Source organism: Amblyraja radiata, chromosome 6, assembly GCF_010909765.2.
Source record: "Amblyraja radiata isolate CabotCenter1 chromosome 6, sAmbRad1.1.pri, whole genome shotgun sequence".
Classification (NCBI taxonomy): domain Eukaryota; kingdom Metazoa; phylum Chordata; class Chondrichthyes; order Rajiformes; family Rajidae; genus Amblyraja; species Amblyraja radiata.
This window is the reverse complement of record NC_045961.1, coordinates 46,310,324-46,326,068: the sequence shown is the minus strand read 5'-3', so window position 1 is coordinate 46,326,068 and position 15,745 is coordinate 46,310,324. Positions and strand designations below refer to the sequence as shown.

Below are 15,745 nucleotides of genomic sequence, written 5' to 3'. Positions count from 1 at the left end.
TAAACATATAAACTGGTTCCTGATTCCCCTGATCTGGGTAAAATACTCCGCATTCACCCTATCAATTCCCCTCTTGATTTTATATGCTAAATTTATGTTCAAGACCTGCCATACAACTTTAAAGGGTTAGGATTACAGTAAATGGTGGTGATTTTGCCTCTGCTCTCTCTTCAAAGTTGAATATCGACTCAACTCAGCCGATTTGACAGTTCAAATCTGTCAAAGTTTGAACGATCAAAATGTATGAATTAAATGGGTAAAATGAATTCTAATTGTTAAGGCGCATTGGAAATTGTAGTGATTCAGATTCACCATGTCTGTTTTGATGGTCTAGTGTTTTTCTTTAATGATCGGGAGGTATTAATTGTTAAGCGGCCTTTTCACGGGGCGAGTTGACGCAAGATGTCACAAGAGTGAAGAGGTCGTGGTCCAGCACGAGTCTCGCACGATATAACGGGGATAGATAAAGAGTTCCCACGGTACTCGGCATTTATGTTATTTGTGCGAGTGACTTGGCCGTTTCCCGAGCTTTCGCGTTAAATCTTGAATGAACATCGTGAACTACACGTGACACAAATGATGTAACTTTTTTTTTCACACACTATATATATCCTCCCTTGGTTGAATTGGCTCATTTGGAGACATATTTTACTGTGTATGTGGGAGACACAGATGGACTGAGCACAGTACCTCGGTCTTACTGTGTGTGGGAGAGGGGGAGAAAGAGACGTACACTCACAGAGGCAGAGTCTCTCAGCCAGTGTAAGAGGGAGGGAGAGAGAGAGAGAGAGGCACACACAAGGTGGATGTGAAATCTCACCTGCCTGTTTCAGTGACAGACACCCGCTGCCAGTAAATGAAGACACCCCCATCTGTCTCCCCCTCCTCTCCCTCGACTCCCCCACCTTTCCCTCCCAACTCCAGTCCCGTCCCGACCCCCTGGGAAACTGAATAGAGCAACAATATAGATATAGAAACTGAAACAATATAGAAACTGAATAGCGCAACATGGCAAAAACATCTCTGACACGCTTTACCCCCTTTCTTTGAGATTTTCTGGGAGCCATCTCTGCAAGTGTTCCTGTTAAAAAGATTATCCAACAATGACAATTAGGTGGGACGTCCTCGAAGGACACATGTTCCCTTGTCGATATTTTTACTCACCTTCTGTCCCCTCTGTCCAGCTTCCGGGTTTACCGTTCGCAGGAGTTCCCACGCGCTATATCTCTAAAATCTGAAGTCAGGTAATGTCTAAAGGAACTGCAGACGCTGGTTAATGCTGGTTAATACGCACAGAAGGACACAAAATGTTGGTGTAACTCAGCAGGTAAGTCAGATCTGGGAAGAAAAACATAAAAAGCTGGAGTAAGTCAGCGGGTCAGGCAGCATCTCTGGAGAAAAAGAATAGGTGACGATTCGAATCGGAGCCCTTCTTCAGACAGCCTAATCGGAATTGAGTCTGAAGATGTGTCTCGTCCCGAAACATCAGCTTTTTTTCTCCAGAGATGCTGCTTGACTCGCTGAGTTACTCCAGCTTTTTGTGTCTGTCTTCGGTTTAAACCAGCATGTGCAGTTCATTCCTTACACGGGTCTCTGTACAACATTGATTGGTAGCGTTCCGGACCCCTGGACCCGAGGACTCCGACCTGTATCTCTCAAAGAAGTACACGTGAAAAATTTCTCACGGACCATAAAAATGCGTAACCTTTCAGTAAAGTCCCTTTTAAAGTCCCTTTTAAAGATTATAGTTATTTTCTTGAATCTCATTAACATAACTCATGAATAAGTTGATGTCCATAAGCGGATGCAAATCTTTATTTTTATTTATTTTTTAAATTCAATCCCACAGAAGATAATTTTTACTCACCTTCTGTCCCCTCTGTCCAGCTTCCGGGTTCACCGTTCGCAGGAGTTCCCACGGTACCCGCAAGAGTTATTACGGATATCGCACTGGCCACTACGTTCATATAATGTTGCAATGCTCAACCACAAGTGTACAAGTCAATCTTGGAGAAATTCAAACTTTCTTGAATTTTCTCCCGAGTGACCAAGTTACACGATGACCTGCCGTTAGCGCTACGGTGGTCCACGAATGCCGTACTGTTACCGCACGAGGTTCCCACGATGTTAAACTCCGGTTAACTCTTGCGTCAAGTCGCCCCGTGAAAAGGCCGCTTTAGCATTCTGCAACATGCTGCAAACAAGCACTTCAATTTCTAACATGATAAATAAACTCATAACCTGTGGTAAATGATAATAGCCTATGCTAGTAACCTAACTTTTGCAGGCAAATGTTTAATTGTGGTCATGCAACTGACAATTAAAAAACTTTGTCTTAAATTAGAGACCAGTTTAAACTTAGTGTTTATTTAAATTTGCTTTTATCAAGCATACCCATGATGTGTAGAAATTTCTGTAACTATCTACTTTAACAGTAAAGTTAATTTCTGTTGTATCTTTTAGCATTTAGTCATTGCCAATGGTGGTTTGGGTAATGGTGTCAGTCGACAACAACTGCTTGAAGTGTTGCAGACATTTGGAACAGTTGAAACCCTTCTGATGTCTCCAAATAAACCACATGCATTGGTGACATTTCGTACAATTCAAGAAGCCAGGGAAGCACACAAAGGCCTTAATGGACAAGATTTAAAGACAAATGGAAGTTCTCAGCCAATCACTTTATATGTGAACTTTGTAGAGAAAGGTAAGTTAATTTCCTTTATGATGATCTTCAGATTCAAATAAGTTCATTGTCATATACACCAGGATGCAATGACACTCGTTCATATGAATCTCCTAAAGTACACATTGTACATGCATAATGATTGTTACGACTCCCGAATGCAAGTACTTCAGAGCCACGTAACACAAGTCAAAAACCAGGTTCAGGTTCAAAAAACAGTTTTAATTATTTATTGGAACACAAAACTCAAACCTGATTTAAACAACCCAGTCAGGGATATGGATAAACCGACAAACAATTTAACAATGCTCCAGCCAGCCACACCATGGGCCGTCGAACCGGAGATTCCAAAACCTGCCCAAAGAGATACAACCCTGAAACCAAAATACACGAAAACTCTAAGGTCAGCCCTTATCCGTCCCAACTCAATATCTGTTAACAAGGAATGGTGAAAATACACAAAGTTCTATGCCATGTGGTCAGGCTGCCTCGGCCCCCACCAACAGTCTGCTCATCAGTCAGAGTCTACGACGAAGAGAAGAGAATCCTGGGAAGCTCTCGTATTTATACTTCAGATGAGTCACCCGTCACCTGACGCAGCTGGGCCAATCGGGTACAGGAGCCTTTAACCCCTCGATTCCAGACTCACAGCCACGAGGCCTGTACTTGGGATAGAAACAGAGAAGTAAGTACATAGCATTCACCAGGGGGGGGAAGCGCCTAACACCCCCACCCAAAGATACTGAATAAGTTTCTGAAAATGAACAAAAAAAACCACCAAATTTCAGCAACTATTCAGTAACACAGACATCACTGGCGCGACAATGCATCATCCAATACATTATCCTTGCCACGGATATGCCAGTCAAATGAGACAACCGCAAGGGAAGCGTCTCCAAAGCCTCAGAGTTACTCAGCTTTCCCTGCGTTACTGCCACAGACAACCGTGCCTCCCCCACATCACCACCCGTGTCAGGGGGCAGCACCACTGCAGCCAAAACAAGCTTAGAAGGACATAGCTCCGACCCATCAACCTCCACAGGCTCCTGCTCATGGTACTGTGTCATCATGTTAACATGACAGAGCTGAGTCTTATGCCTCCGATCAGGGGTACCAATAACGTAATCCCTCTCACCAACCTTCTTAACCACCTGATAGGGACCGCTATACCGAGCCTGCAGACTGGAACCAGGAATAGGCAACAACACCAGGACCTTGTCACCTAGGGAAAAATTCCTACTAGAAGCCTTCCTGTCGAACCAGTCCTTCATCCTAGACTGAGCAGAGGCAAGATTACCCATTGCCAGTTCGTATGCCCTCCTCAGTCTAGAGCGAAAAGTACAGACGTGGTCTAAAATACTCCGTTTTGTATCCTCCTGCAACCATTTTTCCTTCAGGACCCTCAAATGACCACCCAGAGGACCATCATGAGCCAAACAGAGTATCTCGTCCCTATACCGACGAGGCATCACAATCTGATCAACCACGCTCCAATCATCATGCCCAGATATATCCAAGGGAGACCACTTTCGCATCAGTAAGCCATCCCTTAGAAAATACCCCTTTGCTGTGGAATCCATATCCCCCTCAGGCACTGCGCAGTCGCACAGATCAGATAAACCTGGATCACTCTTTTGCTCCTCAACCAGCCGGTCACGTGACAGTGACACCGGCACATTTCCAGACACTATCCCATCTTGAGATGGAGAAACACCCTTCACAACACAGGATCTATCATCCTGATCCCCAAAAATACTCTCACTCAGGTCCACCACATCCTCAAACTTCGCCTGGCTCTTAGCCATAGCCCTCGTGACAGCACAAGCTGCGAAGACCTTTGGATGCTGCATAGCCAATCTATCAGGACTCTGCACCATCGGAACAGCCGTCACCTCAGGAGTGACTAAAACTCTACCTCCTGCCAAGTCATTCCCCAAAATCACAGAAACTCCCCCAACGGGAAAACACGGCCGTAACCCAACAGTTACCCGGCCTGAAACCAACTCGGACTCGAGACGCACGGTATGCAAAGGCACTACCATGTCATCCATCCCGAATCCTACCACTGGGACACTTGAACCAACCGATGATTCCCCAGAAAACGGCAGTACCCCATCCAATATAAAGGACTGAGTAGCACCAGTATCACGCAAGATGGATACTGGAACTCTCACCCCCATCCTCTAGAGAAACAAAACCATTCATGATGAACGCAGAATAATTCCTACACTCATCAGACTCAGGCACCTCAGGTACGACAGGTGCCTTCTGTGCACCCACCAAAGCCACAGGCTTTGCATTTTTCTGCTTCAGAACGGGACACGACTTTAACATGTGCCCTCTCCTTCTACAATAGTAGCACACAGGACCTTCATCAGTCCTTACATTTCCGTCAACCTTATCAGCTCGGACCTCCCCCTGTATCAACGTGCTGCCATTTGCAGGCACAGAAACAGCTTTGACACTGCCACCGGTGACACCACCACGATCAACCGGCCGTGCACCAAAACTATAGGATCGCCCAACAAAATCAGATTTATGAGTCAATACATACTCATCTGCCAACACCGCAGCCTTAGACACCTCATTCACCTTCTGCTCATTAAGGTAAGTAGTAACCCTCTCAGGGAGACAGTTCTTAAAGTCTTCCATAATCATCAAAACCCGCAGTAGCTCAAAATCCTTCACTCCTTGAGAAGCGCACCACCTGTCAAAAAGTGCCTCCTTCTCCCTAGCAAACTCCACATAAGTCTGACTATCAAACTTCCTAAAGCGCCGGAACTTCTGCCGGTACGCCTCTGGAACTAATTCATAAGCCCTTAATACTGTAGACTTCACACACTCATAGTCCAGACTGCTTTCAACAGATAAAGACGAGTACACCTCCCGTGCTTTACCCACAAGGACACACTGCAATAGCAAGGTCCACACGTCCCTAGGCCACTTCAAGGACAAAGCCACCCGTTCAAACACTGTGAAATACTTGTCCACATCCTCCTCACGAAACGGGGGAACCAGGCGGATGTTCTTGCTCATATCAAACTCCCGTTCCCTAGAAGAAACCCGGGAATTATCTATTTCTTTTTCCCGCAGCTGAAATTCAGCCCTTTTGGTTTCCTCCTCAAGCCGTTTCATTTCAAGAACATGCATGAGCTCTTTCTCTTTTAACAAAGAGGCAATTCTCTGTGACTCAAGCTCCATCTCCTTCAGTTTAATGATGGCCTCCATGTTCTGACCTGGCTGAACAGAAGGTGGGGGACTGTCTGCACCACCAGGCAAAACTCCACCCTCCACCAACGCAGCCCACAACTCCGATTTAATGGAGTGTTTCTTTGAATGCTTGTCAATAGTAATGGCATAGTTCTCAGCCAGTAAAATCAAATGCTCTTTCGTACATCTATCAAACAACTCCCGACTAGGAGCCTCAACAAATTCTTTCACCTTAAATTCCATTTCCAAAGTAGCCCCAAACCACCAGCTAAAACCTGGGCACTAATGCTACCACAAACAGGGAAGAAAAAATTCCCTTACAACACACAGACTTCCTCAGTCCAGAAGCCTACCAAAAAACCCCTCTAAAAACGTCTAGGGTCCTCAAAACTTAGGACGAGCCCCCATTTTGTTACGACTCCCGAATGCAAGTACTTCAGAGCCACGTAACACAAGTCAAAAACCAGGTTCAGGTTCAAAAAACAGTTTTAATTATTTATTGGAACACAAAACTCAAACCTGATTTAAACAACCCAGTCAGGGATATGGATAAACCGACAAACAATTTAACAATGCTCCAGCCAGCCACACCATGTAGCAATGTTACAAAATTTTGAGATTTTAAAAATCAAGTCTGCAATTTATCCCATCAGATAAAGCATAAACATAAGTTTAATTTGACACCTAATTCACTTTCATATCTCAAATATTAAAAAAGTTATGGCCATTTTCATACTGGGAAATGAGCATCTTGTTCCCTATTGATTTTCTATGGACATAACAAAAAAGCTGTGATCGTGAACAGTCAAAAGCCCATAACTTTCTTAAAAATTAAGAGAACTGAATGAAATTTTCAGTTATCATAGATTGAAGCATTCTGAAACAAATATAAAATAATCTTACTTGGATGACCTGAAATTAAAGCATATAATTAGTTCGTTACCTAATTGTAGCTAATTTCAGACTTCAATTACTAGATCTAAACATCTATCCATTTCTTAATAAATGATTAACATTTTTAAATAGCCTAAATGTCCAAATAATATTCACAAATAATTCACAATAAAACATGATTTTTAAATCTCATTTACATTAATTTATAGACCAAATGGAAGGAATTTAGTGTTTAATTGCTGTAAATAAATGCCCATTTAAATCAGCTTTCCAGTGGGTCCCTGTGGAACGCGCTGGTTTAGAACGTTCACATTGCGGTAGATTTGTGCTCCAAATGCCGAGAAAAATACTGCGCGATATAATGCGCCCAAAATGAGCTACTCGCAATATTAAACTTTGTATAAAGGGATCTTTAGAAGCCCTTTTTAATGTAAAAATATACAGCCTTCCTTCAGTTGACTGCTTTATGAGACCCTGCGGTTGCTGGTGTTCGCGGGTTTAGAGGTTGATTTTTAAACTACTATAACTATTTTACGAGGCCTTTAAAACTAATAATAGCTTTTGCGACGGGGTCTTTCAGCGATTTTTCGTTAATAATTAACTAGGCTGAACATCCTCGATTTGAACAGCCTAGAGAAAATCGCGTTTTAAACCCGCCCCCTCTAAACGGCGCCAAAATCGCGCACACGGGCTGGGACAGATTTTCAGCGACCCTTCAGGTAGGCTTTGCAACATACCTACACCATGGGCCGTCGAACCGGAGATTCCAAAACCTGCCCAAAGAGATACAACCCTGAAACCAAAATACACGAAAACTCTAAGGTCAGCCCTTATCCGTCCCAACTCAATATCTGTTAACAAGGAATGGTGAAAATACACAAAGTTCTATGCCATGTGGTCAGGCTGCCTCGGCCCCCACCAACAGTCTGCTCATCAGTCAGAGTCTACGACGAAGAGAAGAGAATCCTGGGAAGCTCTCGTATTTATACTTCAGGTGAGTCACCCGTCACCTGACGCAGCTGGGCCAATCGGGTACAGGAGCCTTTAACCCCTCGATTCCAGACTCACAGCCACGAGGCCTGTACTTGGGATAGAAACAGAGAAGTAAGTACATAGCATTCACCAGGGGGGGGGAAGCGCCTAACAATGATTAAAAACAATAATGGTACTAAACAGCAGAACAGTGCAGGATTGTAGTGCAATCTGAAATAGTGGAGAAAAATTAAAGTACATTAACAGGATAACCAAATTAAATAGTGTTAAGAGTAAGTGTATGTGGCAGCCCCTCTGGGAATGGGTTATGAAAGAGGTGTTTTGTTCATAAGTCTGATAGTGTGATGAAGGTGCAGTTCTTAATTCTGGATGTCTGAAATATCACGCTCCTGTATCTTCTCCCAGAAGATAGAAGAGAGAAAATGGTGGTAGATATCCTTGATTATGCTTCCAAACTTCCTGATGTAATGCACCATATAGGAGGTGACCAGCCTGTGCCTCTCTGGGCTATATTCACCACTCTCTGCAGGTGCAGGAGATCAAGAATAGAGCAGTTGATAGACCAGGCTGATATTCATCTGTCAGAATATTTTCTATGGCAACCTTATAGTGTTTGGGAGAGTCCTCACGGACATGCTGAATCTTCTCAGATGCCAAAATAAATTAATACATTTACATTATTTTTTTAATTACCGGATCAGTATGAAGGGACCAGGTTGGGTTGCTCATGATAAGGATGCCTAGGTATTTGAAACATTGACCATTTCTCCAGCAGTTCCATTGATGAGGATGGGGTCATGTTTACCCCATCACTGCCATAGGTCAACAATCAACTATTATATATTGTTGACATTGAGGGCTGGGTTGTCTACCTGATAGCATGAGAAAAAGTTCTGATCATTTTATGTACTTTGTCTTATTGCTGTTGATATACCTGACAACAATGGTATTATCAGTGAACTTAAAGTCCGAGTTGGTGTTGTACTTGGGTCATAGGTATACAGGGAATAGAGTAAGGGACTGAGCATGCAACACTAGGAGTGCGTGGCATTGAGGATCAGAGTAGAGGAAATGTTATGACTATTTCAAACCAACTGAAGTCTGTCTGCCTTTTTAAAAAGTCAAAGCCAGTTGCAGATGGAGGCCCCAAGGCAAGGGACCAGAAATTTGTAGTTGAATTTATTCCGCATAGTGGCGTTGAAGGCTCTGTGGTCATTTAATGATATCATAACACGTGTTCTTGTTGTCATGGTAATCCAGAGCTCAATGTAAAGCAAGAGAGGGCGTATTCCATATAATTAGTTTTCCTGTATGCGAGTTACGAGGGATCTAGATTGGCAGAAAATGGAAAAATATCATGACTTGTATTTCCATAACGCTTCATAACTTCAGGATATTATTACTTCTTGAAATCTAATCCATGTGGAATGGAATATTTGATTCCTGCTGCTTTATGTTTTGTTGCTGTGGTAGATATATTTTTAATTGTGAAATCATGTGCCAACCATTCTTCATATTCTCATAGAATTAAAGTATAAGAGGCAGAAATCAAAGAAAAGTAGATATAAATGCGCCTCCTTAAATGCAGTGTGTTTTTTGGTAGTACTTTGAAGTTTTGTTTCAATGCTACCTGGCTTCAGAAGTTGTGATAGAAAAATCATTTAATAGATACATTTGGTACATGACTAATTGGCGATTCTATGAGAGAACGGTATCGATTTCTGAACATTAAGTCAATTAGATTCCCCGTCATCAACATAAACTCTAAAGCCACCTTGGTATGTTGTCAGATGATTGCTTGTTATTTCCTTTATCTTTCATTTCCTAACTTTAAAATACTTTTAGATTTAGTGTCCAAAAGTATTTAGTCATACAGGAATAAATGTTTAATTATCTATGCAGAATTAATATTAACAACAAAAATGAACAGAGAACCATATCATTTTGTGCTAAATAAAAATGTTTTATACAATACAAACACTTTTAATTTATTTTTACAGTTGTTCATGAAGAAATTCCTCCTTTGAGTCTGCCACCAGGCCTGCTGGTGATTGAAGAATTTATTTCTCTTGAGTGTGAGGAAAGACTTTTGGCGTTTGCAGATGGAAACACACACGTGACAAAAGAAAATGGTAAGCAGTACACTAGGGTGGAAAACAGTAGGCTGTGTTCGGATTATCCAGTGCGCAGTGACCTACTTTTGGACCTATTTTAATATCAAGCTCTATATTTCTGATCATATCTTGTTCTACAATAAGCACCATGTGATTACGTAAATAATTTGTTGTATCGTTGTAAATGGAAAGTTGTGAAACGGAGTGAATGTAGTGAAAATACAGTGGTAAAATTGCCTGTTGGTATTTAATATTTCTTACCGTCATGGTAAATGACTTACTTAGTTTTGCCACTAGGAGCATATAAAGCAAACCTTTGTGTGTATATATACCGTATTTCCCGGCAATGAAGACGTAACTGCGCCGAAGACGCACCCCCATTTTGAGTCGCTAAATTTTGAAAAAAAGGCTGGCGGTACATAAAATTTCTCACGCACAAATAAATTAAAAAAAATAAATAAAAATAAAGAAAGTAACAATTCATTTTGCCCAAGGCTTCCAGATCTCCTCCATTCTGAATGACTGAATGGTTAGGGGGTGGAGGGAAAGACGGGAGCACACCGGGACAAGTTGAATCAGTTGTGATGTTATTGAATGACAATACTAGTTCAAGGGACCAATTGAGGTTACTCGAGCTGACATGGGAGTAAGCTCCACAGCCCGCTGTCCTGTTATCCATCGCCCGCTAACCCGCTCTTTGCTCTTGAGCTGGACCCCTCACTGTCCGGTCTCCGAACCAGGTCAAAAATAGGGATAACGATAAGTTAAAAACTAATACCAACTGCTTTTGTGCGCGTCTGTTGACAAGACAGCAGCATTCTTATTCTCTCTGTTCTCACTTGACCGACAACCACCACACACCTCCAAAGCCTGCGTGCCACGGGACTGGCTGTAGCGCCCGGGTCGGCTCGCTTGCCCCAGGCCTGGCTGTGACACCCAGGTCGGCTGCGTGCCCCGCGAATGGCTGCAGTTCCCAGGTCGGCTCGCTTGCCCCAGGTCTGGCTGCAGTTCGCAGGTCGGCTCCGTGCCCCGGGAATGGCTGCAATTCCCAGGTCGGCTTCGTGCCACGGGACATGGCTGTAGCGCCCATGTCGGTCCACTTGCCCCTAGGCTGTGACACCTAGGTCGGCTGCTTTTCCCACGAATGGCTGCAGTTCCCAGGGCAGCTCGCTTGCCCCAGGTCGGCTGCGTGCCCCGTGAATGGCTGCAGTTCCCAGGTCGGCTCGCTTGGGGTTCGCTTGAGTTTGGGTTACGGGCCGGATCCGAGCCGTAGGTTGCCGACCCCTATGTTAGCTCCCATGTTTTAAAAGCTATTTGGCCCAAGTCTATCTTTCTTGGCGAATGATCTAGCCTTCGGTCTCCAAGATGCTGGTAAATTTTCGGGCCTTATTTTAGAGTAAAAAATAGTGTCTTCAATGCCGGGAAATACGGTAATTATTTTTAAATGCACAAGAAAATAACATTAAACATACAACTATTACATGCAGTCTGCAAAATGTTTTCTGTAAATATTTTTATCTTTATAGTCCAGAAGTCTCTGAAACATCGAAGAGTAAAGCATTATGGATATGAATTTCGTTATGACAACAATAACGTAGACAAGGATAAGCCTCTACCAGGAGGTACTCTAAATTGTGTATTTTTTGTTTGTTTTTGGATGTAATAAGTATTTGAAAAGTATTATAGAAAATACACTATTAACATTGACATTTATTATGAATGATGAAGATTGCCCTTTTTTATGGTTTTAATTGACTTTAAATAATCCATTTGCTAAACTGGGAATTACAATTAAGTAGATGTTCTACGGTATATATATTTTTTAGATTAAAAACGAGTGGCAAATATCTGGCCACATTAACTGTGGGAACTGTGTTAGTGTGTTTCTGACAAATATGGGTTCTGCATAATCTAGATTTTGTTTTTGGACTTCAGCCTGCGATTCTATCATAAAATCCAAACATTTCCATATCCCTCAATTCCGTTATGTGCTTATTTAGTTGTACCAGTGTTTTCATTGGAGATGCAGGAGTGCAACAGGTAACCTTGCTTTATCGCAGTTCCAGTGACCTGGTTTCAATTCTGACCTGTGTTGTGTGTGGGGTTTGGATGTAATCGCTTGTGCCTGTGTGGTGCTTCTATTTTTCCCCCCTCCCCTAGACAGCTTATTTCTTGTTAGATGATCCAGCAATGCTTTCTAGTGGATGTCATAGATAGATTACAGAATAAAAGGGGGCTGTCCTTGGCTGGCTTTCCAGTTCCATGTGACAAACCTTTCCTATGAAGACGACAGGGTGTTGGTCAAAGGTGGTCTTATTTTGTGATATTTGTAAGTCAGAAACCAGTGATGCAATGAGGGGTCAATGCTGGGATCTTTGCTGGTGTATAAATTAACAATCTGAGCATTGGAGATGCAGAAGAAGAATTTGTGATACTTTGAAAATTTGTGAAATCTGGAACTCGCTGCTTGGGCGTGGTGGAATCGGATACTCTTGCAACATTTAACAAGTTTTTAGAAGAGCAGTTTAAATACCACAGTATATAAGGCTATGAACTGGGTGCTAGAATATTGAACTGGTGCATGATGACCATGCAGATTCTGACTCTATGTATTCCATTCCCTCTTGAATGCCCCCCTCCTTTATGATCTCTCCCCTCTATTGGCTTCACATCCTTCCTATAATTGAGCAACCAGTATTACAAACAATTCTACAGTTGAGGCTAGACCACCCACCCCCCTGTAATGTGGGATCCCTGTACTCAATAGCACGGAAATGATAGAAATCCAGAGTTTAATTTGTTTATTACTATCCATGACTCTTGATTTCTTTTGTGTATGGTTGCTAGTAGTCATTAGACTAAGTGGGACCAGTTGGGTCCCAGTCACACGGGAGGCCTGGTCCCCCATCACAACCCATTCCCCAACGCAATATTCCACCACTCACCCGTTCCCCCAACGCAACCCATCACGGGGGAGAGGGGAGCAGTCAGCGAGGGGGACCAGAGGGATAGTGGCTGGAATTGGCGGTGCGATGGGGACTCACAGCTGTCGCTGGTCGTTCTCCTCTGCCGGGATCAGAGTCTCCGCTTTCCGTTTGGCGACATCGGTGACAACGGATGCGTTGCTCGGCTGCGCACTGCGTCCCAGTCGGCTCCGTTTGTGTCTTGTTTAAATGTTGTTTAAATGTCGTCTAACCCGTCCCATCTGTAAAATCTGCCTATGTGCATAGTAGGAGATTTGTGTCCTGAAAACTATGCTTCTGATTCTGTGGATTATTGGCCTTTGTGGATGATATCTGTCGGTGCAAGCAAATGCTGAGTGGCGTCACGGACAGGTGTGGCGAGGAGCCACGGCCTGTTCGTTTGTACAGTCGAGAGGCTTTGCTGGAGCTACAACCCAAGCTGACTCGGGGGACATCAAGCCACTTCTACCATTTGATGTTGGATAACATCCCTCAGGAACTGATTAAAACTAAAAGGAAAAAGAAACGAGGAAGAAGAGGGGGCATTCGGAACCGCCTATGACAGAAATTCAATCGGCCTCCCCTCTCATCTATCATCCTTACAAATCTGCACTCTTTGAACAACAAAGTGGACGCGATACGGACATACACAAGGTACTGTAATGAATTTCGTGAGGCATCTTTATTGTGCTTCACGGAAAGCTGGTTGCAATCGACTATGCCCGATTCTCTCTTTGAAGTGCCCGGATTCACCTTGGTGCGTGCAGACAGGGATGCAGCTGACTCTGGAAAAACTGAGGGAGGCGGCATTTGTGTATACATAAACGATGTTTGGTGCCGTGCGCACTCAGTGAAATATAAGATCTGTGACCCCAATGTAGAAATTCTCGACATGTTGTTAAGACCTTTTCTATTTGCCTCGAGAATTTGGGTGCATTTTGCTGTTTGTTGTATACGTGCCTCCCAGCGGCAAAGCGTCATTGGCGGCCGGGACAATAGCGGACTGCGTTCATGAATTACAACTCAACTACCCCAACGCACCGGCAATAGTGCTTGGGGATTTGAATCAGTGTCGTTTGGAGACTGTTACCTGGATTTGAACAGTACATCAAAGCCAAAACCAGAAAAGCCAACCTTGGACAAATGTTTTGTAAATGTCAAAGGTGCTTATGCATCCAAGTGTAAGCCACCAATATTGAATTCTGATCATAATGTTGTGCACATGATTCCAGTGTATAAGACCAAACTTAAGAGAAGTAAACCAGAAAAGAAAGTGATAAGGACATGGACAAATGAACATGGGGAACAACTGAAAGCCTGTTTAGAATTGACAGACTGGGAAACCTTTCAGGAGGGTTCACTAGATGAAATAACCATAGTTACAAACGATTATATTGATTTTTGTGTACGGTTGATTGTCCCCATTAAGGTGATTAAAATCTATCCCAACAATAAATCATATGTAACTAAGGACATAAACGTAATAAATACAAGGAAAGTGGCTTTCAAAAACAAAAATTCTGGAGCACTTAAACAGACAGAAAAAGAACTGAAAATAAGATTGAGGGAAGCAAAATTGGCACACAGACAGCATCTAGAAGATGCTTTCAGAGCCAATAACTCTAAAAAGGTGTGGGATACAATGAAATCTATGACAGGAATGTCAACCCCATCTAAATCTATTGTGACAGATAACGAACTTTCTCTTTCCAACGATGTCAACACTTTTTTGCCAGATTTGAATCTCTAGATAATTCTACTAAGTGCACCGACATCCTTAAATCTGTTATACCTGCTGTCTCCGACAGAATTGTCATCACAGTAGAAGATGTCAGGAAAACATTTCAGTGTACAAATACAAAGAAAGCTGCTAGGCCGGATGGATGCAGCGCTTTTCTCTTGAGGAACTTTGCAACACAGCTGGCTCCAGTGTGGCAACAAATCTTTCAGGTTTCTGTGGACACACACACTGTCCCTCTGTCATGGAAAACTTTGCATATAAAACCTTTGCCCAAGATTCCATGTCCGAAAGAACATAAGGATTTCTGACCCATAGCCCTTACCTCGGTGATTATGAAATGTCTAGAAAGAATTTTGCTCCGACATTTCATTAGTACAACAAACAATAAACTCGATCCATATCAATTTGCCTATAAGCAGGGCTGTGGCACGGAAGACACTGTTGCCTCCTTAGTACATATTATTTCTAAACATTTAGACAAACCCAACACCTATGCAAGAGCCCTCTTTCTAGAAAATGGACCAGCAGGAACTGAATCCCTATCTGATTCATTGGTATGCTTCCTTTCTCACTAAGAGTACAGATTGCAAAGGTGAATAAAACCTTTTCATCTGCCATCACAACCAATGGTTGTGTGAGTTCAGCTATGCTTTTTACCTTTTACACTGATGATTGTCGTACAGGTACACCGAATCAATATATTCTAAAGTACTCAGATGATACAGTTCTATTATCTCTGTTAAGTAACTCAGCCAGCCCTGGGCTGCACCAACTCGGCGTGAACAAACTGGTCGCGTGGACTGATAATAATGCTCTTGAGATTAACGCAAAGAAAACGGAAGAGATTGTATTTGGCTCACCATCTGACTCTCATAAAGTTTCTCTTGTTATCCATTATGTAAAAATCAAGCAGGAATTTTCATTTAAATACTTGGGGGTAACGATAGCCCATCAGTTATCATGGAATGACCACATTGATAAGATTTACAATAAGACAAAATAAAGAATCTGTTTTTTCCGCCGACTTAGATCTTTCGGAGCAAGTAGACAAATCCTTTTATTATTTTTTACTGCTGTGATAATGAGTGTTTTACAGTACTGTAACACTACATGGTACAAGAGTTTGTCCGCTACTTCAAAATCAAAA

The 15,745-nt window shown here is 42.7% G+C and overlaps 1 protein-coding gene across 1 annotated transcript in view; it reads left to right on the top strand.

Annotated features, from left to right (window-relative positions):
* Positions 1 to 15,745, top strand: part of alkbh8 (alkB homolog 8, tRNA methyltransferase) — a 37,517-nt gene that overhangs the window by 664 nt on the left and 21,108 nt on the right. The window contains exons 2-4 of the mRNA XM_033022683.1: positions 2,464 to 2,704; positions 9,781 to 9,912; positions 11,421 to 11,516. Coding sequence (XP_032878574.1) covers positions 2,464 to 2,704; positions 9,781 to 9,912; positions 11,421 to 11,516 — 469 coding nt within the window. The remainder of the gene's footprint in view (positions 1 to 2,463; positions 2,705 to 9,780; positions 9,913 to 11,420; positions 11,517 to 15,745) is intronic.